Here is a 27,760-nt window from a genome sequence, read left to right as displayed (position 1 = left end):
CCGGGTACAGCTGCAGCTGCGCGGCGAGCGCCGCAGGAGCCGCGGAACTTTGCAGGCGGCGGCGGCGGCGGCGGCGGCGACGGCGGCGACGGCGAGGGGGGCCATGAGCCTGCTGCGGGTGTCGGCGCTGCGGGCGGCGGCGGCGGCTTCTCCTTCTCCGTGTCCTTCGGCGGGGCCGGGCTGGCTGCCGAGCCACGTGCAGGTGACGGTGGTGGCGGCGCGGGGGCTGCGGCTGAAGGGCGGCCCGGGCGACGCCTTCGCCGTGCTGCAGCTGGGCCGCCAGAAGCACCGCACCTCCGTGGCCACCCTGCGCGGAGGAGGAGGCGGCGGCGGGCCGCGCTGGGGCGAGGAGGTGGCGCTCGAGCTGCCCCCGGCCGCCCCCGAGGAGACGGACGCGGCGGCGCTCCTGCTGCAGCTCACCGTCTGGCAGCGCGCCCTCGTCGGCCTCGACCGCTTCCTGGGCCGCGCCGTCGTCCCCCTCGGCGCCCTCCTCCTCGCCGGCCGCTCCCACCCGGACCAGTGAGTGCGCGACGGGACGGGCAGGCAGGCAGGCAGGCAGGCGGGCGGGCGCGCCCCCGAGGCTCTCCCCCGAGCAAGCCCTCCCCCCGCGCCCCCCGGCCCGCTTCACACGCGCGAGCCGCCTGCGCCCCCTCGGCCTCCCGGCGCTCCCGCATGGGCCCCTCGCCTCGGGCCCGGACGCTTGGGCGGGCAGCCCGGGCGGCCGAGTCCCTTGAGCTGGCTCCGCGCGCAGCCTCCGCCCGGGCGTGTCCCGGGGCGATGGGGGGGAGGGGGGGAGGCAGCGGGGCCTTCCGACGGGGGGAGCCGGCTCTCTGGCGCCGGGCGGCTCAGTCTGGACCCAGGAGGAGGAGGAGGAGGAAGGGGGCTCTTGCAGCGTCAGGACGCGGAGGGGGGGGGGCCGGGCGGCGGGTCAGGGGGCCGTTGGTGGACTGTGGCCTGGCCGGCCGGGGCCCAAATACGGCGGCCCCGAGAAGCGGCTGCCAGGTCAGACCGGAGATGCTGCTAGGCCAGATGCCCCGCCCCGGCTGGGAGGGTGGCGGGAGGCCGAGCGCAGGTTGCCTGCCTCCCACTAGGGAGGCTTGGTGCGGCGGGGCCCCGGGGCCATTGCTTGTGCGAAGGAGGGAGGCTGGGAAACTAACTCTGCATTGGGAGCGCGGGGCTGTTCTGGCTTTGCCCGGTGGACACTGCCTGTGGTGAGAGTCTGCTTTAGTTCTGCACACCTAAGAGAACGGAGCAGCCTGTCTCAGCCAGGGTTTTCCTGAATGGATGAGGGTTATTTTTAAATTTGTTAAATAGTTTTTGGATGACCCACCCAGCTCTCCCAAAATGGCCAAAGATAGGCCTGGGTGGGGCGGGCGGGGCGGGGGGGGGGGCGCATGTGCACAGCTAATCTTCCCAACCCTATTCTGCATGAGGGCTCCACTTCTGGGGTTTCTTGAAGCCTGAAGTCTGTTTCGGGGGTTTCTGAACAGTAAAATGTTGAGGAAGGCTGGCTGCTGCCTACTGTACGATTCCCTGGCCCCACTTGGTTCTTGAGGACAAATGAGAACAAGATGCAATTTAATAAAGATAAGTGTAAAGTTCTGCATCTGGGTCAGAAAAATGCAAAGCATGCCTACTGGATGGGGGATACGCTTCTAGGTAGCACTGTGTGTGAACGAGACCTTGGGGTACTTGTGGATTGTAAACTAAACATGAGCAGGCAGTGTGATGCAGCGGTAAAAAAGGCAAATGCCATTTTGGGCTGTATCAACAGAGGCATCACATCAAAATCACAAGATGTCATAGTCCCATTGTATACGGCACTGGTCAGACCACACCTGGAGTACTGTGTGCAGTTCTTGAGGCCTCACTTCAAGAAGGACGTAGATAAAATTGAAAGGGTACAGAGGAGAGCGACAAAGATGATCTGGGGCCAAGGGACCAAGCCCTATGAAGATAGATTGAGGGACTTGGGAATGTTCAGCCTGGAGAAAAGGAGGTTGAGAGGGGACATGATAGCCCACTTTAAGTATTTGAAAGGTTGTCACTTGGAGGAGGGCAGGATGCTGTTTCTGTTGGCTGCAGAGGAAAGGACACGCAGTAATGGGTTTAAACTTCAAGTACAACGATAGGCTAGATATCAGGAAAAAGTTTTTCACAGTCAGAGTAGTTCAGCAGTGGAATAGGCTGCCTAAGGAGGTGGTGAGCTCCCCCTCACTGGCAGTCTTCAAGCAAAGGTTGGATACACACTTTTCTTGGATGCTTTAGGACAGTGGTCCCCAACTTGCGGGCCGCGGCCCGGTGCCGGGCCGGAAGGCCATGGCGCCGGGCCGCGGCTCCCTCTCCCCGCCCCTCCCCCCCCGCCGCAGTAAAAAACTTCCCAGGCCGCAAGCTTGCGGCCCGGGAAGCTTCTTACTGTGGGAGGGCGGGGAGAGGGAATCGGGGCCGGGCCGCGCCCCTGCGGGCGCGGCCCAATGGAGGGGCGCGGCTCACGGGAGCGGCCCGATGCGGGGGTGCGGCCCGCGGGTGTGGCCGATGCGTGGGCGTGGCCCGCGCGGGTCGCGGGCCGCGCCCCAATGCCCTGCCGGTCCCCAACCTCAGAAAGGTTGGGGACCACTGCTTTAGGATACTTAGGGCTGATCCTGCGTTGAGCAGGGGGTTGGACTAGATGGCCTCTGTGGACCCTTCGAACTCTATGATTCTATGATTCTGTCTCAGTTGGAAGCCTCATCTGTTTTTGGGGAGGGGGAAGGAAACCCAAGAGTGGTGGATGATGAAGGCACAGAGGGAACAACCTCCATAGCTGGTGAGGAATGCCCAAGGGCATCCTGGTCCCAGGAGGGCAAGAGGCAGGGACTGGGGGTAGGGGAAGGGGCTCCCCCCTCTAGGAGAATCCTCTGCTGAAGCAAGCCCTGCTTCTCATAGCCTCCTACCAGAGAAGGGGAAGTAGAGCTGCTTTTTATACCCCACTTTTCACTCCCCAAAGGAGCCTGACAGTGGCTTACAAACACTGTCCCCTTCCTCTCCCCACAAAAGACACCCTGTGAGGAAGGTGAGGTGGAGAGACCTCTAAGAGAACTGCTCTGTCAGGTCAGCTCTAATAGAAGTGTGACTAGTCCAAGGTTACATAGCTGGCTGCATGTGCAGGAGGAGTCGAGAATCAAACCCAGTTCTCCAGATCAGAGGCTGTTGCTCTTAACTGTGACACCACACTGGCTCTCAGATTTGGGGGGCGGGTTGTGTGCCAGAGTGTGGGAATATTATATTAATTGGGCAGTATCAATAACAGTTTATTGCAGTCATTGACCAGATCAAACCAGCCTTGGTGGAGGGGGCGGAGTCTTGAGAATAACCTCTCAGTTGTGCCCCCCCCCCCAGGCTGCATTGTTGGAACGAGGCAGACTGGGCTCCTGGAAGCCCCCGTTTCGGACGGGGCTCGGCTCCCCTTGAGCAGCCAGGCTCTGCCCGGTGGGTGTGGCACTTTGGAGCCCTTTTGCCCAGCTTCAGAGAGGCTCCCGTTGCCAGTTGAGCCGCTGCCTTCTGCACTGCTTCCAGCTTCCAGCCGCTTGTAGAGCGCGTTCCCGTTGTCCAGTTTGGAGGTCACCCTGGCCAAGTGATCCCTGTCTAGGAAAGGCCAAGGCTGGTGAACCAGGCAGAGATGGAGGTGGGTGCTCCTTGTGACCTCCGTCAGGTGCATCTCAAATGACCGGCCGCCTGGGAGGGGCTGAGGTTGGGCCTTGGTAGCCCAACCTACTGCAGCCTCCTCTGAGCTGGGGAGCCGTAGGCAGGGGTGGTTGCAGCCAGTCCTTGGAGGGGAGGCAGCTGAGGAGGGCCAGTTGTTATGTGGAGGCAGGCAATGGCCCAGCCACCTATGCTTACCTCTGGCCTTCGGAAGCCCACAGTGGGTCACATGAATCAGCTTAAATCCCTCCATTGTGGCTTGAAGGCTTTCCTTTTAACTGGGGGTGGGAAGGGTTGGAAAACAGCTCTCTGTGCAATGTCCCCTGACTTGTTCAGGCTGTAAACAGGAACTCTCTTTACCACAGAGTTAGTGAGATAGGCAGGGACACTGACCACTCACCTTTGATCTCACTGACCTGTCCCTAGAGGGTAATTTCCTGTTTTCCCCAGTTTCTTTTCCTCTTTTCTCCTCCATCTCTCCAGCAAGCAGCATGATGGCAGGTGGATACCTCAATCATCTCTCTCCATCCAGCTATTTAGACTAGAAGAGGAACCTTCTTTACCTCTAACCCTGTAGTATTAAGTTCTTTGTTAAATAGTCCCTATATTAGTGAAGTACCACATTTGTGAACGTGTCTCTCTTTGCTGTTTTCTCTGACCCACATGCCCTCTGCCTCCCGCTGTGCTAATTGCCAAACCAAGGCACTCTGCTAACTTTCTGGATATTAAGGCCTTGCCAATGCGTAAGATCCTTCAGGAAGGGAGCTGACTCGGGCCTAGAGGGTTTTCTGAGGACGTGGCCTTCCTTGAGAGCCAGTTTGGTGTAGTGGTTAGGAGTGCGGACTTATAATCTGGCATGCCAGGTTCGATTCTGCGCTCCCCCACATGCAGCCAGCTGGGTGACCTTGGGCTCGCCACGGCACTGATAAAACTGTTCTGACCGGGCAGTGATATCAGGGCTCTCTTAGCCTCACCCACCCCACAGGGTGTCTGTTGTGGGGAGAGGAATGGGAAGGCGACTGTAACCCGTTTGAGCCTCCTTCGGGTAGGGAAAAGCGGCATATAAGAACCAACTCTTCTTCTTCTTCTTCTTCTTGCTGGTCTCCCACCGAAAGGCTGACCTGAGCGGTCCTGCTTAGCTTTCAAGGTCAGGGCTGTTAGACTGATGGGGGAGGTGCTGTCAGTTTGCAGCCAACTTAGGGGAGCCCCTTGGAGTTCCTCAAATGAGGTATGTGTTGAGGTGGTTTACAATCCGAGAGTGGGGAGGGGCCGGCCAGGCCACCTAGCCCCACCCCTTGCCCATGCAGGGCCTGCCCTGGCCTGTCTCTTGGGGCTTGGGGCCCGGGGCTTCCTGGGTGGTCTCCCTTCTGAGATCATCGGATGAGCCCTCCCAAATCAAGGCTCCCTCTGAGCATGCCCTGGGAGGGGAGGATATCGGTTCTCAAGCCCTTTCTCACCTGCTCGCTGACCCGTGAAGCCAAGAAGAGGCCCAGTTCCTGCCCTGGCTTTGCAGCACTTGCAGCAGTGCCCACCTGGGCTCTTTGCCTCCGTACCTCTGGGTCGTGTTCTGGCCTCCTGTGTGCCTGGCCTGTCGGGGGGGCTAAGCTAGAGAGAGCTTTCCTCCCCCCCCCCACCCTAGGGTCTGCTAAAGGGCCATTCAGGGCAGCCCGGCTCCTGCCTAAGGCCCTCAGGATTGGGATTATGTTGTAAAATATTTATGTTTCTTTCAATATTTAAGCATTTGCCTACTTAAAATATTACATAATATGTTTCTCTCTCTCTGTCTGAATTATTTATTGCCCGTGGCCCATGGAGTGGCTTCCTCCTGAGTCAGTCCCCCTCAAGGTCATCCGGACCGTCCTGGGGGCAGGGAGGGATCTCTGCCCCCCCCACCTTCAGGAGCCTTTTGCATGGAGTATCCGGGGACTGAGCTCAGAGCCTTCGGCATGCAAAGTGGATGCTCCGGCCCAGTGAGGGGCCTCCTCTGCGGCCTACTCGGATCCTGTCTGGGCGTTCTGTGGACAGATGCCAGTCGGCATCCCTGCCCCCCCCCCAGCCTCCCTCCCTCCTTGAGACCCACTTTGTCAGCAAGGTGATAGAACCAAGCACATCGCTTCAGGCTGCTGCTGGTGACACATCCCATTTTGGAATGTGCCTCTGCGTGCTCAGAAATATCAACACTGAAAACTAGAACAGCAGCAGGGGGCGGGGGGGGGGATCTTTGATGCTGCCTCCAAACTTCCAGTCGCCTTCCCTTTCCTCTCCCCACAACAGACCCCCTGTGAGGGAGGGGAGGCTCAGAGAGCCCTGAGATTCCTGCTTGGTCAGAGCACCTTTCTCAGTGCTGTGACTGGCCCAAGGTCACCCAGCTGGCTGCATGTGGGTGAGGAGCACAGAATCAAACCCACCTCACCATGCTCCTAACCACTGCCCTCTGACCGCTCCCTTTCCGGCTGTCCTGGCGCTCTGGGCAGTTTGTCTGTGCTGGCGTGGGGCAGCTTCAGCAGCAAGTGCCCATCTTATCCTGGGGCCAGGCTGGGTGTCGAAGTAGTTGCAGTGTCTGTGTGTGTGTGTGTGTGTGGGGGGGGGGGGCTGAACTCCTGTGAGGTAACTGGTGTTTATGCAGGTTTTTTGGGAGGGGGGGTGTGTGTGTGGAATGCTGCAAGTGCTTGTTTTTGCAGTGAGCCTGCAGAGGAAGGAATTTCCTGTGGCTGGAGGGTGAGGTCTCCGGGGGTGGGGGTGGGGGCAGGCAGGCAGGACTTGGTCTGAGGCTTTCTGGGTGGGGGGGGGGCTTCAAAAGAAAGCATTCCTCTGGACCCTGCCAAGTCAAGTTCAGCTCGGCAGGGGTCTCCCTCCTAAAGCTGGGCCAGGACTGGTTTGCAGGCAGCAGGGAGTGATAGTAGCCGAGTCAGAGGAAGGACTCAAAGATGCCAGTTCAAATCCCCACTCTGTCAGAGGGAACACAGACCCTCAGAAGTTCTTTCCCCCAAAAAATGTGTTGGTCTCTCAGGTGCTACTGGGCTCTGGTCTCGCTGCCCCCCCCCCCGCCCCAGCCAGGGGGACTTTTGGGTGAAAGTGGGCCAGGCTGACTCTTTTCCTCTTTAGGCCAACTACAGGACCACATGGGGGGGGATCTGTTTGTGGGCTTTGAAGGCTGAGCAGGAAGAAACAGGGGGAGAGGGTGGGGGGGGGGGCTCTGGCTTGCTGTAGATGGTGATGTGACCCACTGGAGGCCTCTTTGCTGGCTCTCAGGTGTTCAAAGGGCCTCTGAACATGTGCAGAGAGATGCTGCTGAGTTCCTGCCCTCTTCAGGGAGGGGAGGGATGGCAGACAGGTGGGGGCAGATGCATTAGCAGCGATGCTTTGCCAGAGTCTTCAAGGGGCCCTCTTCCTCCTAGAGTGGAGATAATTGAATACAAATATTTTCCCCCTTCCTCCTCCTACTACTTAGATTAGAAGAGGAGTCTTCTCTTGACCTCCCGGCCCGTAGGGTTAAAGCATCCTTACTACATTCGTTAAGTACCACCTTGGTGCAAGTCCCCTTGCTTGGTTGACGGTTTCCCACCACCGGCTCTCTGCACACGCTGCGCTCCATCCCAGGCACCCGGCTGGCCTTCAGGCTATGAGGACTCTGCCTGCCACACGCCTGCCCCAGTGCTTCATATCCTTCACCCGTTACAGCCTGCTGACCCTGCAGCTGGGGGGGGGGTGTGGCGGCGCCCCCTCTGCCTTGTGATGGGCTGTTTGTGCCGGGCTAGCAGACAGGACCCCTGCCTTTGGGGCAGATTCAGCCAGGGGGCAAGGAGGCAGCTCTCTCCTTCCCTGCTCCTGGGAGCCTCAGGGAACAGAGGCGGAAGAGCCTTCTAGACACGTGTCCGGGGGGGGGGGGGAAGCACTGCTGAGACGTTGCCCTTGCCCGGTGCAGGAGTGTGTGTGGCTGGCCTGCCTCCCAGCTGGGAAAGCTGCTTTGCTGAGGAAGCAGCCCAGTCTGGCCCATGGGTGGTGCGAATGTCCAGTCGCAGGGGGAAAATCCTTCTGCCTCACCAGGGCCACCTTTCAGCCTGGCTGGCTGGCACGCTCTCCCTCCTTTGCTCTGAGCTCTCTTGGGGGGCAGAGTGTGAGCCGGGCTGTTTGGGTGCATGGGCCCTCTTCTGCAGAGGCAAGGCTCTTCTTCGGGGACTTGGGGCTGTGTGCAGCTGGGAGGGGTCAGCTGTGGTGTCCCTCGTGGCTCTTGCTGCTTGCCGGCCAGCCCCTCTCTTTCAGCCGTAGGGGCCAAGTCTCTGCAGGGATAAACGTTCTGTGTTTGGAGTGGGTGTGTTTGTGGGGAGTCCTGCTTGCGGCTGTTGATCTTTTGCAGCTCATGCCCATGTTCCATTGTTGTTGGATGTCACAGTCAGTGAGAAGTGGCACATGCCTGTGTGGGTTGGCCCTGTTCTCCAGAAGCGCTGTGCTAGCAAATTTAGCTTTCTAATTCTTGGATCCTGCTTCATTCTGGTGTCTACAGAAGGACAGATCTTAAATTGCTGGGTTAGTTTTAGATGAGTGGGGCAAGTCTGGGGCTCTCTCTAGTTATGGGCAGGGTCGGACCCCCCCACACACACCCCCAGAGCAGACATTGCTTGGGGCCCTGCTGGAGAAGCAGGCAGCAGTGGTGGCCAGAGACCCTGGAGGGGGAAAAGGAGGAGGAGGGGCAGGAATTGCACTGCAGACTGAGGAGAACTCTTGAAGTTCCACTGAGGTTTCCCCCCCCCCCCCCAATGATTGGATATACTTGCAGTTTTGATTAAAAAAACCCTCTAGACATAACTTTTAAATTCCATCAATACGTCAAATATTGCTGTTTTATATGCTAGGTTATAAATGATGCAGTTGGTGTTGTTGAAGCAGCACAATTAAGTGAGGCTTGATAGGACAGTAAGTATTGCATATTTCTGGTTTCCGCTCACATTTCCGTTCTCGCTGCCTCCCCCCCCCCCCACGGTTTCGAAATTTCCAGAAGTTCTTACCTCTCTGGTGCTTGTATCACTGTTTCCCACCAGTGGCCCAAGGCCTTGTGTTTTGCTTGGCACTGTCTCTCTGGCTCCCGTGTTTTGAATGCAGCCCAGATGTGCCCCATTTCCCACACCGTTCCTGGGCTTGGAATGGCGGCTGCCTTTGGGACCCCGGGTGGGCTGGGAGGGGGGCATAGTGAGAAACAAGCAGACCTGCCTGCGATATTCAGGCTGCGGGGAAGCTCTCTCAGTGTTTCATCTGAGGCTTTCCAGGGGTTGTGAGGAGGGGGGAGTGGCGCCTTGGGGAGCAGAGCCCTACTGCCGGAAGGGCACTCCAGGCTGATTGGGGAGGGGGCTCAAAACCCGGGCTGCTCTGGAGGTCTTCGGGGAATCCTTCAGCTCCACTCCCTTTCTGCAGGCAGTTTGTGGGAGGCTGGAATGGGGTGTGGCTCTTATCGGACAAGTCCAGCTGGGCTCTTGTGTTTTTGTGTGTGGGGGGGTCTCTGGAGTGCAAGGGCATCTGTGCAATGGGGGGGGGGGAACTGGGCTTCCTGAGCAGGGGCTGGCTTTGGGAAAGGACTCTGCCCACGCCTAAGCAGCACAAAGGAGCTGGGGCCACTGGGGGCCAGACTGGTGACCCCTCCTCTGTTTATCTGCTTATTATTTAGAAAAGAGCTCTGCGGCCTCTCCAGAAAGCTGCTAAAATGGACTAAAAATGAGAATAATAAAGTGACCCCCTGAAGGCTGCAGCCCTGAGAAAGGAGACCCAGCAGCACCAGACTGGGTGTGGAGCAGCCAGAAAGGATCCATGGGCCAGGAATTTGTGATCGAGAGAAACGCTCTCAGTCAGCGTGGTGTCAGGGTGGAGAGCAGCTTGAGTCCACATACCTCCATACGCAGCCAGCTAGGTGACCTTGGGCTAGTCACAGTTCTCTCAGAGCTCTCTCAGCCTCACCTACCTCACAGGGTGTCTGCGGTAGGGAGAGGAAGGGAAGGTAATTGTAAATTGCACAGGGACTTCTTCAGGAAGTGAAAAGCAGGGGCTAAAAACAACTCTTCTTCCTCCTCCTTCTTCCTCCTTCTTCTTCCTCCTTCTTCTTCTTGGTGAGGGTAAAGCGGATATCCAGGTGAGCGTAAGTGAGCTGCGAGGGGGAGGGCATTCTGAAGGCAAGGTGCTGCCACCACGAGATGCCTGCCTCAGGCTGCCCCCCCCCTGCCCCGGAGGGCGGGTATAGAGAGCAGGGCTTGGGGGCAGGCTGAGCATTCAGCAGAAGCAGTCCTTCAGGCCCTTGAGGGCTTTCGAGAGGAGCAGATGGGCAGGCAGTGCTGGTCTGTTGGCACGACAGAGCTAATGCAGTCGTCTCTCCAGCCCCTGACAGGCTGGACCATTTTGGACCATTTTGGGCTGGACCATTTTGACCAGCTCAAATTTCTGGGCAGCTTTCAAAGGCAGCCCCGTGAAGAGCACATTGCAGTAGCCTGAGGTTGGTGTGATGGGGAGGGGCTGTAGCTCAGAGGGAGAGCCCCTGCTTGGCATGCAGAAGGCCCCCGGTCCAGTCCAGGCATCTTCCGTGAGACCCTTGTGGGCTGAGGGTCTGATTCAGGAGAAGGCGGTTTCCTGTGCTCGTAGGATCCCTGAAGCTGGCATGCTTTTTGCAGACGGGAGAAACTGGCCTATTAACCAAAGCTGATAAATGGCTCTGCGCCCTTCAGCTGTAGGGCAGCATCTAGGGTCCCTCCCCGGCTCTGAACCTGCTCCTGAGGGAGCACAACTCCCTCCACAACAAGCTGACTTCCTGGCCCCCGCGGACCTCCTGGGGGCCACCCCTCCCTCCCTCCCTCCCTCCCTCCCTCTTGTGTACCTGAGCTCCGGTTTCTTGGCTCTCATCTGTCCCATCCCTCTGCCCAGGCACCTGCTTGGGACTTCCGCTGGCCCCCCTGGCTCCGCTGCTCAGGGGCAATAGAGCTGGGGCTCCTCTGAATATGGGTAGCCCCGTGTGCCAGTCAGTCTCCTGGTGGCATCTCCCCTTGGGTTCATGTAGATGCTCAACAGCATGAGGACAAGCCTATAGTGTTGAACTGAGCTCTGTTTGTGTGTGTGTGTGAGTGGGGTGAATCCTTCCCCCTCTGTGCTGTCTTCCCTTCCCGGATGGCCACATGGGGTCCTGTTTGCCCCGCTGAGACCGCCATGCGATGTGCAGCAGAGCAAAGAGCCCCTGTCTAGAGCTGCTTCGTGTTGGGGAAAGGGACGGGGGAGGCAGGCTTCAGCCGGGTGGGCACGGAGGTCACTTTCCCTGGGAAACAGCCCAGGGAGGGAGGGGTGCGTGTGTGCGCACATTCCTTTCACAACATTCTTGGATGTGCACTTTGGTCCGTGGTTGGGAGGGCATCTCAGGGCCTCTGTGCCCAAGGGGCCTTCTGGGGGCACAGCAGCCCTACCCCTTGGGAAGCTGCCACCTGCTCCAGCCTGCTTCTGCCTGGCGCTGGCACAAGGGTTCCCCATGTCCCCGCATAGTCTTTGGGCTTAAGCTGCAAAGCCTGGGCATGTGAACTTGCGGTGGGCAGACAATGGGGCGGCTGTCTGTGGCTGCTAAGCTTCACACCAGAAATTCGGCTTCAGCTTTGGGGGGATGGTTTCTGGGAATGTGCAGATCTGGAGCAGCCGTGGCCAGGCCTTGGGAGCAGAGGTCCCTTGTGGGCGGGAAGGCCGTCCTGCGGCATCCGCGACGTGAGCCGGAGGGGCCTGGGTCTGCTGGGCTTCTAAGAGGCTCTCTTGGCCATCTGGGGCGGGGCTTTCTGGCCAAGGGCTTCGGCCTCAGCAAAGCTGCAGCTGGCTCCTTGCTAAGTGGGCCGTGGGGGTCTTGGACCGTGGAGGAGGTCCCTTTAAGTGCCGTGGCAGTTGAGCATCACCAAATGGAACCAGAACTTGGAGAAGAGCTACAGTTCCTGCTGAGGGCTGGGCTAGCCATGCCATGGCCGGGAAGGCGGTGGGGGGACGGCCGGCAGCCCAGGTGAAGGCCGAGGGGCTGACCAGGGGAGGGAGGGGAGGGGTCAGTCCTCCCAACCTCCGAAGGGCTGGAAAGGGGGGTGGGTCCTGCTGCCTTCGCAATGGGGCTCCTCTCCCTGTTGGCAGACCCCCCAGCAGCTGGTGCCTTTCAGGGAGGGAGCCGCTCCCCACCCCTGAGCAGGGCACACGTCTCCCCCCACTGTCCTCCTGCAGAGAGACTTCCCTTGTGGGTGGGTGGGGTTCCTGGTGTCATGGTGTTTCCATGAGTGCCCCCGCTTGGACAGGCCAGGCGTTGGTGTGTGTGTTGGGGGGTGGGGGTTAGATAATGTTGCAGAGCAGGCTGACTGAGCATGGGATTGAAATGGGTTGTGCCAACTGCCATGTAACATGTACGGTTTGGCATGAAGTCAGCAAATGTACTAAAGCTGAAGATGGGTGGCCATGTTAGTCTGTCTGCAGCAGCAGAAAAGAGCCAGAGTCCAGGAGGGCCTGCAAGACTGACAGACTTTAAAGCAAGAGAGGAGCTTTCGGGAGTCTCTGCTCACTTCTTCAGAGAGAAAAGAGACAGAGCCCAGGAGCACCTTCAGGACTAACAGACCTTGGGGCAGGGGAGGAGCTCTTGGGAGTCTCTGCTCACTTCTTCAGAGAGAAAAGAGCCAGCGTCCAGGAACACCTTCAGGACTAACAGACTTTGGGGCAGGGGAGGAGCTTCGGGAGTCTGAGCTCCTGACCTTAGTCAGGAGGAGCACTTTCAGGACTAACAGACTTTGGGGCAGGGGAGGAGCTCTTGGGAGTCTCTGCTCACTTCTTCAGAGAGAAAAGAGCCAGAGTCCAGGAGCACTTTCAGGACTAACAGACTTTGGGGCAGGGAAGGAGCTCTCGGGAGTCTGAGCTCCTGACCTTAATCAGGAGGAGCACTTTCAGGACTAACAGACTTTGGGGCAGGGAAGGAGCTCTCGGGAGTCTCTGCTCACTTCTCCAGAGAGAAAAGAGCCAGAGTCCAGGAGCACTTTCACGACTAACAGACTTTGGGGCAGGGGGGGAGCTCTTGGGAGTCTCTGCTCACTTCTTCAGAGAGAAAAGAGCCAGCGTCCAGGAACACCTTCAGGACTAACAGACTTTGGGGCAGGGGAGGAGCTTCGGGAGTCTGAGCTCCTGACCTTAGTCAGGAGGAGCACTTTCAGGACTAACAGATTTTGGGGCAGGGGAGGAGCTCTTGGGAGTCTCTGCTCACTTCTTCAGAGAGAAAAGAGCCAGAGTCCAGGAGCACTTTCAGGACTAACAGACTTTGGGGCAGGGAAGGAGCTCTCGGGAGTCTGAGCTCCTGACCTTAATCAGGAGGAGCACTTTCAGGACTAACAGACTTTGGGGCAGGGAAGGAGCTCTCGGGAGTCTCTGCTCACTTCTCCAGAGAGAAAAGAGCCAGAGTCCAGGAGCACTTTCACGACTAACAGACTTTGGGGCAGGGGGGGAGCTCTTGGGAGTCTCTGCTCACTTCTTCAGAGAGAAAAGAGCCAGCGTCCAGGAACACCTTCAGGACTAACAGACTTTGGGGCAGGGGAGGAGCTTCGGGAGTCTGAGCTCCTGACCTTAGTCAGGAGGAGCACTTTCAGGACTAACAGACTTTGGGGCAGGGGAGGAGCTCTTGGGAGTCTCTGCTCACTTCTTCAGAGAGAAAAGAGCCAGAGTCCAGGAGCACTTTCAGGACTAACAGACTTTGGGGCAGGGGAGCTCTCGGGAGTCTGAGCTCCTGACCTTAATCAGGAGGAGCACTTTCAGGACTAACAGACTTTGGGGCAGGGAAGGAGCTCTCGGGAGTCTCTGCTCACTTCTCCAGAGAGAAAAGAGCCAGAGTCCAGGAGCACTTTCACGACTAACAGACTTTGGGGCAGGGGGGGAGCTCTTGGGAGTCTCTGCTCACTTCTTCAGAGAGAAAAGAGCCAGCGTCCAGGAACACCTTCAGGACTAACAGACTTTGGGGCAGGGGAGGAGCTTCGGGAGTCTGAGCTCCTGACCTTAGTCAGGAGGAGCACTTTCAGGACTAACAGACTTTGGGGCAGGGGAGGAGCTCTTGGGAGTCTCTGCTCACTTCTTCAGAGAGAAAAGAGCCAGAGTCCAGGAGCACTTTCAGGACTAACAGACTTTGGGGCAGGGGAGCTCTCGGGAGTCTGAGCTCCTGACCTTAATCAGGAGGAGCACTTTCAGGACTAACAGACTTTGGGGCAGGGAAGGAGCTCTCGGGAGTCTCTGCTCACTTCTCCAGAGAGAAAAGAGCCAGAGTCCAGGAGCACTTTCACGACTAACAGACTTTGGGGCAGGGGAGGAGCTCTTAGGAGTCTCTGCTCACTTTTTCAGAGGGAAATGAGCCAGCGTCCAGGAGCACCCTCAGGACTAACAGACTTTGGGGCAGGGGAGGAGCTCTTAGGAGTCTCTGCTCACTTTTTCAGAGGGAAATGAGCCAGCGTCCAGGAGCACCTTCAGGACTAACAGACTTTGGGGCAAGGCAGGAGCTCTCGGGAGTCTCTGCTCACTTCTCCAGAGAGAAAAGAGCCAGAGTCCAGGAGCACTTTCACGACTAACAGACTTTGGGGCAGGGGAGGAGCTCTTAGGAGTCTCTGCTCACTTTTTCAGAGGGAAATGAGCCAGCGTCCAGGAGCACCCTCAGGACTAACAGACTTTGGGGCAGGGGAGGAGCTCTTAGGAGTCTCTGCTCACTTCTTGAGAGAGAAAGGAGCCAGAGACCAGGAGCACCTTCAGGACTAACAGACTTTGGGGCAAGGCAGGAGCTCTTAGGAGTCTCTGCTCACTTTTTCAGAGGGAAATGAGCCAGCGTCCAGGAGCACCTTCAGGACTAACAGACTTTGGGGCAAGGCAGGAGCTCTCGGGAGTCTCTGCTCACTTCTTGAGAGATAAAGGAGCCAGCGTCCAGGAGCACCTTCAGGACTAACAGACTTTGGGGCTTCAGATGCTTTGCCCTGTCAGTGTATCCATTAGTGCCGAGTGGTTTTTGCCGGCTTTCCTGCAGGAACATTAGATCAGGCGGAGGCCTTGATGCCTTGATGCCTGGCCTGGAGCACGTCAGAGCTGTCCCATCTGTGTTGGGCGGATCTGAGGACTGGCATGATTGGTGTGTGTGTGTGTGTGGGGGGGGAGCCTTGCTGTGAAGACCCCTCCCTCTCTCCCTCCCCCCCTTGTGGGCTTCTTTGGGCTCCTGGTGATTTGGGGCTGGGTGGATTCCCCCGCAGTGTGGCAGCCCTGGAGCTAACCCAGTGGTGCTGGGTGTTCTTCTCTCCGCTCCAGATGGCACAAGCTGCACTCCAAGCCGGGGAAGAAGGAGAAGGAGCGCGGGGAGATCCAGGTCAGCATCCACTTCACCCGCCACAGCCTGACAGCCAGCATGTTCGACTTGTCGGTCAAGGACAAGCCCCGGTCGCCCTTCGGCAAGCTGAGGGCCAAGATGAAGGGCCGCCGGCAGTACGACCTGGAATCGGCCTCCGCCATCATACCTAGCAGCAGCGGGGCCCTGGAGGAAGACCTCAGCCTGGGCGGCAAGAAGGCCACAGGCGGTGGCAGCTTCTTCAAGAGCAAGCTGCGCAAGTCCTCCCTGACTCAGTCCAGCCTCTCCCTGGGCTCCGACAGCACCGTCTCCTCGGCCGGCAGCGTGGCGGCCATGGGCGGCTTGGGGGCAGGGGCAGCCCCCTCCCCCGGTCGGCACGGGAGCCTCCCTGCTGACTGCACGGGTAAGAAGGCCGTGCCTGCGGGAAGAGCATCCGCAGAACAGACCGGGGAGGGCCCACGAGCCTGCCCCACACGTGGGTCAGCGGGTCCCCCTGGCGGCCCAGCAGCAGGACACGGAGGCCGAGGCCTTCCTTTGCGGGAATGGTGGGATTCAGAGGTTGACTGCCTCTGGATGGGGAGGCTCCCTTAGATCAGCATGGCTTGTAGTCCCAGTCCAGTCTCCTTTGAATGCCATCTATACCTGTGGCCATCATTGCCTCCTCTGGCAGTGCCTCCCAGAGCCAGTCGGGACAGGGAAGGGTGCAGCAAGGACCCTGAAAGTGCCGGTGGAGAGGGGGGCAGGCAGGCTGGCGCCCTGCAGTGGGGTCAAAGGGGGGGCACTGACCTGCTGCCTCAGGCTCTGCTGAGGTTGGGCGTGGGGGGGGAGTGCTGAGGCCAGTGGGGGAGGTTGCTGGCCTGCTAGCTGAGTGACAGGATTAATTTCCTAAATGCTCACAGGGTCACCCATGGTTGGTCGCAGTGTCCCCATTTCTGCCCAGGCTGGAGCCAGCGCTGCCACCCCCAACAGCCGCCCCCACTTGGGACCCCCCCTGTTCTCCTTCCCATGTTCACAGCAGAGCTGTGCAGGGGCTGGGGAGTTCTGTGCCTCAGGGTGGTCTTTGCCTTGAGTGGTCTCTGGTCCCCTGCTGGAGATGCCCAGTGGTGACTTTTCCTGTGGTCCGCAGCAGGGTCGCCCATTCCAAGTGGCCTCGCAGGTGCCATGGGTGCCCCCATCTTGGCCCCTGCAGGGCCTGCCCCCCACCCCTAGGGTTCAGTATCCCTCTCTCCAGGAAGGGCTGTAGCCCCCTGGGTCCCTTGGGCAGCCCTCGGCTGCTTCCCTCTGTTCTGCCTCCCTGTACCTCACGGGGGGGGGGGGGGGGTGGCCAGAGCCCCTCCAAGAAGGCGGGGCTGCTGTGGGATGGGGACAGGAGGTTTCACTGTCTCTTCTTTCCTCCCAGTGAGAGACCTCCTGCCTTCCCCCAAGCTGACCCACAAGAGGGCCTTCAGCGACGAGGTGTCCCAGATCAGCTCTCTGCCGGAGTCCAGGTCGATCCAGACCTTGAAGCCCCACAGCGAGCCCCTCTCCCGCTCCTCGCTCTGCATCAACGGGAGCCACATCTACTGCGAGGAGCCCTCCCCCAGGCCCGCCGTGGGGCCACCCTCCGTGGCGGCAGCTCCCCCAAGCACACCCAAGAAGCCTGCCGAGAGTTTCAGCCCTGGGCCTTTGGCCCCCGACCCGGAGCTGCCCCCGTGGTCCGGCGTCAGCAGCTTTCAGAGGCCCCCCCAGAGAGACCCTCCTCGTTTTATCCCCTCCCCACCCATCCTGGCCGCTCAGGAAGAAGACAAGCTCTCCGTCAAGACGCTGGCCCTCAGCAAGCACCGGAGCAGAGCCAAGGCAGGCGAGGGCGCCCCCGCAGCGGGCAGGCCTGTCCAGATCGCCGTGCCCATGGTCTTCTCCGCCGGCGCAGGGAGGGGGCGGGCCCCGGAGGAGGCCCAGAAGGAGAAGCGAGTCGAGGCCGGCCTCTTTGCTCGGGGCGGCTCCAAGGAGGATGCTGGGAAGAGCCGTGGGACTGAGAGTGTGGGGCTGCCGGAGGGAGAAAAGAGCAGCAGCTGGTTCAGCATGACGGACACCCAGGACCCAGGTGTCCCAAGGCCCAGGTGAGTGGAGAGGGATGCAGAGTCCTCTGTGGGACAGCAGCCGTCTCAGGGGGGGGGGCAGTGTTGTGGCTCAGTGTTCATTGCAGCGGGGTCTGCTCTTCGAAATCTTGGCTGGGGCATGGACCAGCCAGTTGTGGGTGGTTCTGGGCAGCTGTTGATGTGGTGCAGCTCCTGGCCAAAGGCCTCTCCCCGCCAAGCCTGCATTAGCGGGGGGGGGGGGGAGAGGAATTGAGGCTTGCCCAGGTGGGCCGAGGAGGAGGTGCCAGGCAGGGAGGAATGCCTGGGGCAGCAAAGGGCTGTTCTGTCTCTCTGCAGGGGCCAGGTGGCAGGCACAGAAGGGCCCCAGCTGCAGGGAGGCTGGAGGGAGCAAGGAGGAACTGAGCCATGCTCTACACTGTGGACACGGGGTGGGCTTTTGAGCCCCTCCCCTGGAAACCTTTGCATCTCTCCTCCTCCTCCTTGGTTGGGTTATGTAAGCTGCCATCTATATTGGGGCGGGGGGGGGGGTGCAAGCAGTTGATCTCCCACCAGCGGCTTCCTGCCATGCGGCCCTGCGACAGACATGCTCCTTGCTGCCCCAGGGCTGGCTTTCCTGCTGCCCTCTTCTTGCAGTTTCCATCCCACGTGGCCATTGTGGGTTACGTGGTTCTGCGCTGTTTGCTGGAGGCCACTTGTGTGCCTTGCATGTCCCTCGGAGACTTGACACGTGCTTAGGCGCTGTGGCCCTGGTGCCGGGCACCACAGGTGTTGGGCCCTCTGCTGGGAGGGGCTGATGAGCCAGGGGGCTTCCACGGTTGGTGTTTCACACAAGGGACCCAGGGGAGCGGTGGAGGCCTGGGCCTTAGCAGCACGGCCTCTGGACACGGACAGGCCGCTGTCTCTTGGCAGGGGGCCTTGCTGGGCCTTTCTGGCTGCAGTCCAGCTGCTGTGGGCCAGGGTGGACGTTGGGGTGACTTGGGAGCCCCTCTCTGATTGGCTCCCGGGGGAGGCTGGGAAGGCACTTGCTCTGCAGCAATCCATGCAGGAGGGGAGGGGCTGGACGGGGCTTCCTGCAGGGAGGGGCCCACAGGCCCTGAGCCCACGTGGCACCGGAGGATCAAATCCCGGGTTTGCCAGGAAGCTCACTGGGCACCCTTGGGCCGTCATGCCCTTTCGGCATGGCCCACCTCACAAGCTGGGGGTGCGAAGAGGAGCATAGGCCCCACTCCAGGGTCTTGGAGGGGCTGCAAAAGGTAACCGGAGGGCTTTGGGTGCGGGTGGAGGAGAGGTGCCCTTCCTTCCTTGATCTCTCCCGGCCGAGACTTCAGGGCCTCCTTGCTACCATGAGGGCTTGCTTCGACTCCTGAAACAGGACCAGGAAGGCATTGTGGGCGTGAGGGCAAGGTTGGGGCTGGCTGTGGGGCAAGGTTGGGGGGGGGGTGCCTTGTTGTGCCTGCCTGGTGGTCTTCCCTGCCTCCGTGCTGCTCTTGCCTCTCGCTTCCATCCATTCTCATTGCTCTGCCTTGGTTGGGGTGAGGGTGGCACATTTGGCTGCCTGAATGCCTGGGGGGGGGGGTCTCAAGGCACTTCTGGCCATCGTGTGCCCCCATTAACTGGTGTGTGTGTGTGTGTGTGTGTGGGTTGCATGGACTGTCCTGTCTTCCATCCCTGCCTGGAAACCTCCCCATAGATGGGACCTACCCGGCTCTTCCTGCTTCCCCCCCCCCCCGGAGGGATATTGCCCTGCTCCCAGCCCCCTTGCAGGAACTCCTGGAGATGGCTGCAGTGGCCAGGCAGGCCCCCTTCTCCCCCCCCCACTGAGGCCCTGCTCCGTGCCCAAATACTAAACTCCTCCTCCCCGCTCACTTTCTCTCTAGTTGTCCCCAGCCTGGGCTGCTGGCCGCGACAGAGGCCTGTGAGGATCGTGGCCCCTCTGCCTTCCCAAGAGCTGGAGCCCCGCGGCCTGAGCCCGGCCCCCCCGGCACGAGTGCCTCTGAGCCCCCCCTGGACCGGGGCGACCCCTTCGATGCCTTTGCCACAAGCAGGCTCCGGCCTGGAGCGCCGAGGGAGCTGCCGCTGCGCCTGGACGTTGCCCGGGAAGGCCTCTCTGACGGTGGCTGCCGGGAGGAGGAAGCGAGCCCGCCCCACACCTCGGCAGGACCCCCCCCGCGACAGCCCGGCAGGCCAGAAGGAGAAGGAAGCCCGGCCCGGGGCCCTGGAGAGACCGAGGCAGGGGGGGAGAGCCAGGGGGAGCAGCCAGGGGGCACCGGTGTGGAGAGCAGACCCCGCCCTCCCCCCTCGAGGGCCCCGGACTGGGAAGAGCCACCCCCGGCAGCAGTTGAGGCAGCCACGGAAGCTGGTCCCTGGGGAGAAGCCACGGCTGCAGGAACCCCCGCCCCCTCCGCTGGCTCCAGGCTGCCCCCTGACCAGGCTGTGGAGGGCAGGGCCATCCAGGAGAGCCCCCCAGACTCCCCCCCAGAAGGCAGACGGGGATGGCCGGCCGTGCCGCCCCTTAGAGCGAGCCTTGCTGCGGAGGCGGAGGCGGGAGAGGGTCCCTCGGGTGCCGCAGGGCCACAGCGTGAGGCCCCCCAGCTGCCCCCAGCCCCTGGGCCACAGCTCCCCACGGAGGCCCACGGGCTCTGCGACAGTGCTGCTGCCGAGGGGAGAGGCCAGCCCTCGGAGGGCCAGGAGCAGGGAGGGGAGGGCAGCCAGGGGACCGAGGCAGCCCCGCCCAAGCCTCCCCGGAGGTTCACCCCCCTCAACCTGGAGGAGGAAGCAGACGAGGCAGTTGCAGGGCAAGGCCCCTGTGGGGCAGAGGGCAGTGCTCCTGGGGAATCTGGCGTGGGCCAGGGCACCCAGCACCTCCTGCTTCCTGCTGCAGGAGGCGGCCCTGCCGGAGCCCAAGAACTTGTGGGGCCGGCACACTCTTTGGGGGATTCCGAGTGGGCAGCAGAGGAGGGGGCCGGGGGGGCTGAGCAGCCCCAGGCTTGTCCTGGGCAGCCTCTTACTGCCCTCTCTTTAGGGCTGGCCTCCCCGTGGGTCCCTGGGCCCCTGTCCGGGGCAGAGGCGGGGGGGCCCTGGCCCTCTGGAGCTCCTCTGGGGCTGGAGCCTAGCCCAACTGTGCTCTTCTGGACAGCCTTGGAGGAGCAGCTGCTGCAGTCCTCGACTGGTGCCAGTCCTGAGCAGGCCCGAGGCCTCAGTGAGGGCCTGTCAGAGCTGGAGCCCAGCCTGGAGCAAGGAGGGGGGGCTGCCTTCACCTCCCCTGGGGTGGGCCCTACCCTGGGGCAAGGGCCCGGCTGCAGTGTGGCCAGTGACGGGGAGCTCTCCTCCAGCTGGTCAGATGACCGGGTGGTTGACTTCAAGAAAGCAGACTTCTGGCAGCCGGAGAGGGGTGGGGAGAGCAGCGCCCCTGGCAACCCCTTTGCCTGCCGGCTCAGCCCCCAGAAGAACCCCTTTGTGCAGAGGCCACCGGATGCCCGTCCAGCCCTCCAGGCCTCCCCAGCCGCAGTCCCCAGCTCTTGCGACCTCCACGCAGAGGCCGCCCCACAAGGCTTGCTTCCTGCTGCCTCCTCTGAGGACCAGCCTGGCGCTCCTGTCCCGCATGGCCACCAGCCCTTGGCCTTCTCCACCCCTTCCCTTGAGGAGGAGGCCGGGGCCTCCGGGGGGTTTGCCTTCCCTTCTCCCATTGGGCCTCCTGCCCCCAGTGATGGGTCTGCAGCCACTGGCTTCCTCCCCACCCGCCTCTCCCCACCTCTTCCTTCGCCCAACATGGATGCCGTAGGGTCTGCAGCCTCACCCGTGGAGACTCAGCCGGCTGACGGAGTACCTGTCCAGCAAACCACCAGGTGAGCCCCCCCGGGGGGGGGAAGGCGTCTGGGTGTGGCATTCAGGCATGGCTCCTCCCCTGTCCTTCTGTTTGTGGGCTCTGACCTGCCGGACCCTGCCCCTTGCCCCCTGCCCCCCGCCCCCCTCATGCTGTATGGCACCCCCATGGCTTCACATCTGGCTGATTTCTCTTCACTGGCTGCAGCTGCTGACCTCCCTCCTTGTGTGGCAGGTGTGTGGGGAGATGCTGCTCTGATTCGCAGGTGGCAAGGCTCCCTCGCTCTTGCCCCATCCCGGTGAGTGGGAGGGCCCACGGCTGGGGCAGGGCCTCTGCTTGGCATGCAGGGGGGGGATCAGGCCGATGGGGACGTGGAGGACCTCAGCCGGAAACTCTGGAGAGCGACTGACAGTCTTCTGCAGTCAATGCTGACCTGGGTGGTCAGGTCCAGTCTGAAGGCAGACGGGGAGCTGTTCTGCAGCCCTAGAAGAGACTTCAAGATTGACAGGCCGTGTCGCAGGGCAGGAGCTGTCTTTAGCCACTGCCCACTTCTTCAGGGACCACGAAAAAAGGACGTTTCGAAATGCGTATAATAACAGAAGAAAGAACCTGCACTAGGCTATAGTAAACAATTTCACAATAAATGTAACTAAAAGTGCCTTTTCTTTTAATAGAACAACCAAAACGGCCTCCAGATTAAAACCGTTTTCAAGTGAGCTTTCATCAGTGGTTGTTTTTCAACTTAATGTTTGCTAGTGAAGTCCTAAACTAAACTTTGCTAGTTTAGTCCTCGACTAAACTTCCCCGTACCTGTGAGCCAAAGGCCATGTATATATTATTTAAATTCTGCCAAGAAGAATTGATCCTATTGAAGGACTTCACTAGCAAACATTAAGTTGAAAAACAACCACTGATCAAAGCTCACTTGAAAACGGTCTTAATCTGGAGGCCGTTTTGGTTGTTCTATTAAAAGAAGAAAGGCACTTTTAGTTACATTTATTGTGAAATTGTTTATTGTAGCCTCGGGTAGGTCCTTTCTTCTGTTATTAGACTTCTTCAGGGACAGAAGATCTAAAGAAGTGCCCAGTGACTCCCGAGCAGAGACGGCCCCTTCCTTGGGCCGTGCCTGTGGCTTTGGCAGCGTATTCCCAAGGCGGGCTCTGTGGGGAGACATGCTGGACTTTCTGGGGAAGAACACGACCTCACGAGGGGGCTGTTGGTTTACGCCCTCCTGCCTTTGGGGAGAGCAATGTTCAATCCACACTGCCTCATGTTCAAAGGAGGTGTCTCCCCGGAAGGAATGGCTAAGTAGACATGGAAAGAAAATGGGTAGGTTTGCTACAACGAATCTGCCACCCAAGTAAACTGTGGAAGCTTCTGGCAGGGGGCCAATCAAAGTCTCCCCTTCCCTCGCCCACCTGAGGTGCTTCTCTGTCTCTGGGCCTGATTCCTTCTGGCCTCATCTGGGCAGCCAGGTAGGTTTCTTACGATGCCCTTTATGTGGTGAGGTGTCACTCTGGTGGCCACGTTGGGTAGAACTGCATTGCTTTGCTTAGCTGTTTAGGACGGCCTAAATCTTGGATGCAGTCCTCCTGGAAAAGATTCACTCTCCTAAAATGGCTCCCTGGCATGGCAGCGAAGAGCAGCAGCCTCTAATCTGGCGATCTGGCTTTGATTCGCCCTTCCTCCTCCACATGCATCCAGCTGGGTGACCTTGGGCCAGTCACAGTCCTGTTAGAGCTGTTCTCCCAGAGCAGTCCTGTCAAAGCTCTTTCAGCCCCATCTCCCTCACAGGGTGTCTGTTTTGGGGAAAGGAAGGGAAGGCGATTGGGAGCCACTTTGAGGCTCCTTCGGGCAGAGAAAACCAACTCTTCTTCTTCATTCTTGTCATCCTGGGGGATCAGCAGGTCCCGCACCCTGGAGGACAGAGTCTTACTTTCCCCATGGCCAAGTCAGCAACCTGCAGCTTTCGCAGAGGTTCTTTTCTCCCTCCAGATTAAAGTTAATTAAGCGATTCCAATTGCTCAGGAGCATCAGATGCCAGCAGGGGGGGACCTTGCCCAGCAGATCTCCCCTCGAAGCGGCCGGGAAGGAAAGCGCTGGCCTTGCCCCACCTCCTCAAGCAAAGTGGTGGGCGTCCCCCTTCCTCTGTGTCCCGCACTGGCCTTTGCCCCCCACCCCGCCGGCAGTGCCGAGGAGGCTGCCCTGTCCCTTCTGCCCCCAGCCCTGGCAGGGAAGCAGCTTGGCCTCCACTGAGGCTTGTGCTGTCACCCCCCTGCGGGAGGGTTGGCATGCAGGCTGGAGACCCTGGAGAGGCATTGCCGGGCTAGGTGCATAACAGTGCCCCGGAGGGCCCGCTCCTGGGTGCTGCACCATCGCCCGTGTCCCTTCCTTGCAGGAGGATGCCAAAAGGGCACAACCGCTTGCCAGGGTGGGGGACCAAGCGGGTGGCAGTGGCAGCCCTCTTCTGGAAATGCATGCCAGCCCACAGGGATCCAAGGGCCCCTTGGACACCCACCATGATTAAGGGCTGTGGGTGCCTCAGCCCTTCTTCGGGTGCAGAGGAGACGAAAGGAAGGACGACGCTTGAGTCCCAGGACAGCCTTGCAAGCAATTCTGGGCATAACCTTTGGTGTGCGAGTGCAGAGTCAGAATTGAGCTTCCCCGGTCAAATGGGTGCGCATGCGCGTGAAAGCTCATGCCCAGAAGACACTCTGATGGTCTGAAAGGGCCCCTGGACTCGGCATCGGTGTCACGAGGGCTCAAGCAGGTGACGCAAATCAATGCCCCTTTGAGACTCTCAGAACTCTTCCTCAGACGGGAGGGGCGGCAGTGAAGGGCCTCAGGTCTCCGTCTGAAGTCCCGCCCCGGCAGCCCTGGGCATGGAACGGCGGCAGCTCTGTGCTCCCCAGGCAGGAGGCAGGCCGCTGCTCCCCATCGGGGAAAGAGATCTGGCTCACCCACGCAGCTTGGCCGCTGTTGACCGTCACTGGCTGGCCTGGAGGTGGTGCTCCCAGCAGACCTTTGGGAAGCAAGGCTGCTTCTCCTGCGCCCCCACCTCATCGTCACAGACCACTTTGCTCTGAAGGGAAGGCCGAATAGCCACGGTGCGGGTGGGGGAAGCCGTGGGCCTGTGGCTGCCCTTCTCCCTGAGCTTCCCTTTGGGCAGGGTGCCAGGGTGGCTTGCTAGGCACTGCCTGGCTGGAGTAAGGGGTGGGTGGGTCATGGCTGTAGGGCTGCCTCTTTATCCTTTGGCCTGACGGAAGCATTGCCCCAGGTGCTAGATGGGGCTGGGTCTGCTCCTCTCCAGGGCAAACCTCCCCTCCGTGCCCCGGAAGGAGAACGCCTTAGAGCTGTGCGGGCCTTTTGTCCTGCCGAGTCCTCCTCCAACTGGGAGCGGCTTCTGAGGCTGCTCTAGTGGGAGAACGTCCCCAGGAGGTGGTGGCCCATCCTCCCTGACCCCGGCCAGAGCGAGCCTGCCTCCCCCCAGGTCCCTTGTCAAAGCTACAGCCAGGGTCAGGACTTCAAGCCCTCCGCAGTGAGGATGCTGGCAGGAGGGTGGGCAGAGGGCAGCCCCCCTTCTCTCCCCGGCTCAGCTGGAGCCTCACGCTGCCCCTCCGTGTTGCTTCTTTGCAGTCCGCATCTGGTGAGGCCCATCAGTGTGCCACGGCCCATGGAGAAGCAGCGCCGATCCAGTCTGCCCCTCGGCCAGGAGAAGCTGAAGCCAGCGCCCACAAGCAGCGACCCTCCAGCCCCTCCCGTCCTGCCACTAGAAAAGATGGGCCTGAAAAGGGTATTGTAGGACTGACCTCTGGGGCGGTGTGGGTGGGGCCCGGGTTTCTGCCGACCACCCCATGGGCCAGCTGTCACGGCTGGTTGGCTGGTTGAGAACAGCCCCCCCCCCAAAAAAAAACACCTGATTCTGTGGAGCAGTGGTGGTTCTCAACCTGGGGGTCGAATGACCCTTTCACGGGGCTTGCGGCAGGGCAAGCAGCTTGGCCGGGGGGGGGAGGGGCATCTACACAACAGCCTAGTGGGGTAGATCAAGATAGAACATTCATCTGTTTGGAGCAGCGGAAAAGAGCGAGATCGGCATGGTGGGACAAGAGGCAGAACTGAACTGAGAAACCCCAGGAAAAAAAACAAAACAATTTATGGACAATCCTGAACCATGGATCTTCACACCATTGGTCAGTTTCGGTTTAATTTCTGTGAAAGACCCTTGCATAGTTTTATAGTTGGGGGTCACCACAACAGGAGGAACTGTATTAAAGGGTTGCGGCATGAGGAAGGTTGAAAGCCACTGATGTAGAGAAACGTCTGTCACCAGGATTGGGTTGGCCTGTGCAGGGAGGGCCAGTTTTACACACGCACACCCCCCCCACACACACACATGCACAACCCAGTAAGTGGCCGACCCTCAGCTGGATCGGCTGGGGTCATGTGGGGGTTAGCAATGTGTGGCCCCTCCTGCGCAGCCCACCCAATGGCTGATGAAAGGAGAGAAGCCTCACTGCCAGTTTGTCTGTGTGTGGGGGGGGGGGGTGGGCAGGCTTAAAGGGGGGGCCCTGCACAGCTGGACGGGCTTCTCTCTGCAGCTGTTTTTTTGGCTGTGCTGGGAGGTGCTTTAAATGTTGCTTTAAAAGATTTGGGAACCACAATCAAAAGTTCAATCAATTAAACTTTTGCAGCTTGGATCCCAAATCAAAGTAGGGAATTGTAGTTCAGCTAAAAAGTAAAAACAAAAATTCCTCCCATCCGCATCGGTTAGGGTTTTTCTTTAGGTCTAGCTGAGCCGAATGCACACCAGCCGCTGCCACATGGTCATTCACCTTGCTGAAGGAGAGCACAGCTGGGACCAGGTGGTGCTTGTGCAGTCTCCTGGGTCCAGGGCATGTGTCCCTCGGTGCGCAGTATGCATAGCACACCCCCCGCCATGCTGGGCAGACAAGGGCCCACGGCCCTTCCCTCACCTGGCCCATGCTGGGATGGCCCCTCACTCTTCTTATGGCTGCTGCCGCTGTTCTTCCTGGGTTTCTTGGCCTCCTCTTCTCGCATTAGAAGGGCGGTTGCCAGGGAAGCCCCTGCCCCTCACGGCAGCCCCTTTCCTTTCTGTCTCCGCAGGACCTGGCCCCGCTGGAGTGCTCGGGCAAGTACCAGCACCTGACGCATGGTGAGCTGATCCAGCTGCTGCTGAGGCGGGAGGCGGAGCTGAGCAAGAAGCAGGAGCACATCCGGGAGCTGGAGAACTACATCGACCGGCTGCTGGTGCGCATCATGGAGCAGTCGCCCACCTTGCTGCAGATCCCCCTGGGCGGGGGGGTCCGGGCAGCCAAGTGACCCACCTTCCACGGGCCCTCGCCTCACATCTCTTTTGGGGCCCGAAGCAGGCAGGGGCTCTGCGCTTCCTGACCCTCTGGCGAGAGATGGTTTCTGAGAGCATCGGGCGGCACACAGACCTTGCGCCCACCACCCTGGGCAATCCAGCCGGGGAGTCCATTTCTCTAAGTTGCCAAAGCTCCTTTGGGGGAGGGGGGTCCTGGACTTGACTTGGTGCTGAGCCCCAGCCTGGTGGCAAGCGTAGTTCTGTTTGGGAGGGGGGCTGGGCTGCGGGTGGCAAGCCTTCCGGCTAATCACTGTGCCCCTGTGCCCAGGCTGGGTCTGCGGCCACTTGATCTCGGTCATCCTGCCCGGCTGCTGAGGGAGCGACACCGTCTGGATGGGTGGCCGGAGGGGCCATTTGTACGACTCCCACTCTTTCAAGCAGGGTGACAGTGGGGGCCATACTCCCTGGTGCCACGTCTGGGCTGGGGCCGTGGGGAGGTGAGCAGGCACGATGCTTGGCTGCCATCTGGGGCCGAAGGGGGGGGTCACTGTGGGTTGTGCCTGCACTGCTGCCGAGTGCCCCCCTCTCCATCCCGGGGGGGGGCAAAGGCACTTGATTCCCTCATTGCCCACCCCACTTTCTCCCATGGTGCTCTGAGGCAGAACAAGGACAGAAGCTGCCATGGAGGAAGCACCAGTGGGTCCTGCCAGCTCTCCATGAGCTCTCTCCCCCCCCCCCCCCCCCCGTGATGCTTAAGAAAAGAGTGCCTTCGTGTTCCCCAAGGGAAGTGCAGCCGGTTCTCTCTTTTCTACTCTGGGCAGAATCCGGCTTTTCCTGCCCAGCTCCAGCCTGCTTCTTTGTGCCCCCCTCATCTGCCAGCTGTTCTGGTGGGGGGGGATGAGAAGCTGATGGGGCAGCCTGTAATCTGTCTGCAGGAGGGTGATGCCCTCTGGGCCTGGGGTCCTGTTCCTAGCATGGGGCTGCCCTCAGCCTGTCGCCACCCCTTTCTGCCCAGCCAGGGCTCCCGTTTGGGGCCTCCTTGGAGTTCCCCTGCCCAGAGCCCTCCGGCCGGAAAGGATCCCCCTGCAGCCTCAGCGGGTGTGGCTGTCCCCTTCCGAGGTGCCTGCGTAGGACTCGAGGTCGGGGGGAGCCTCGTGGAATGCCCGTCTCTTGGCTGGCCTCCCTCTGGAGCAGCGGCAGCCGGACCCTTCTGCTTGCCCGGCCCTGTTCGTTCGGGGGGCCCGAGGAAGGCCCTGCCTGCTGCAGAGAGCTCTGGGGGCCGCCTGTTTGGTTGCCCTCCGCGGCTGGGCTGCTTGCCGCTCGCCTCGGTGGCTCAACGGGCCTGCCCTCCCTTGTCCTCTGCTGGCTTCCTCCGGCCGCCGGCCCCGTCTGCTCCCAGAACCGGCTCCCCCGAAGGGCACAGCCCCTCTCCTCCCCTCGCCCCGCCCGGGGGGCCCAAGGGAAGGGGGGGCGGGGGGGCAAGCACTTGATAGAGGAAATAAAGCGGTTGACTCTCG

The 27,760-nt window shown here is 60.4% G+C and overlaps 1 protein-coding gene across 3 annotated transcripts; it reads left to right on the top strand.

Moving 5' to 3' along the window:
• On the top strand, nt 1–27,760 carry RAB11FIP5 (RAB11 family interacting protein 5). Of its 3 annotated transcripts, none has more exons than XM_077301369.1 (6): nt 1–519; nt 14,980–15,419; nt 16,416–17,115; nt 18,972–20,939; nt 24,554–24,710; nt 26,042–27,760. In XM_077301369.1, exons 1-6 carry the CDS (start codon nt 104–106, stop codon nt 26,255–26,257), a joined length of 3,897 nt encoding a protein of 1,298 aa, XP_077157484.1. In that variant the 5' UTR covers nt 1–103; the 3' UTR covers nt 26,258–27,760. The 3 variants fall into 3 exon arrangements, with proteins under 3 accessions (XP_077157484.1, XP_077157485.1, XP_077157483.1); XM_077301370.1 differs by having other exon boundaries at nt 45–202; XM_077301368.1 differs by lacking the exon at nt 1–519 and adding an exon at nt 10,593–11,683.

This window comes from Paroedura picta, chromosome 10 (genome assembly GCF_049243985.1).
Source record: "Paroedura picta isolate Pp20150507F chromosome 10, Ppicta_v3.0, whole genome shotgun sequence".
Classification (NCBI taxonomy): Eukaryota; Metazoa; Chordata; class Lepidosauria; order Squamata; family Gekkonidae; genus Paroedura; species Paroedura picta.
The sequence above is the reverse complement of the archived record's forward strand: the minus strand, read 5'-3'. Positions and strand labels throughout refer to the sequence as shown.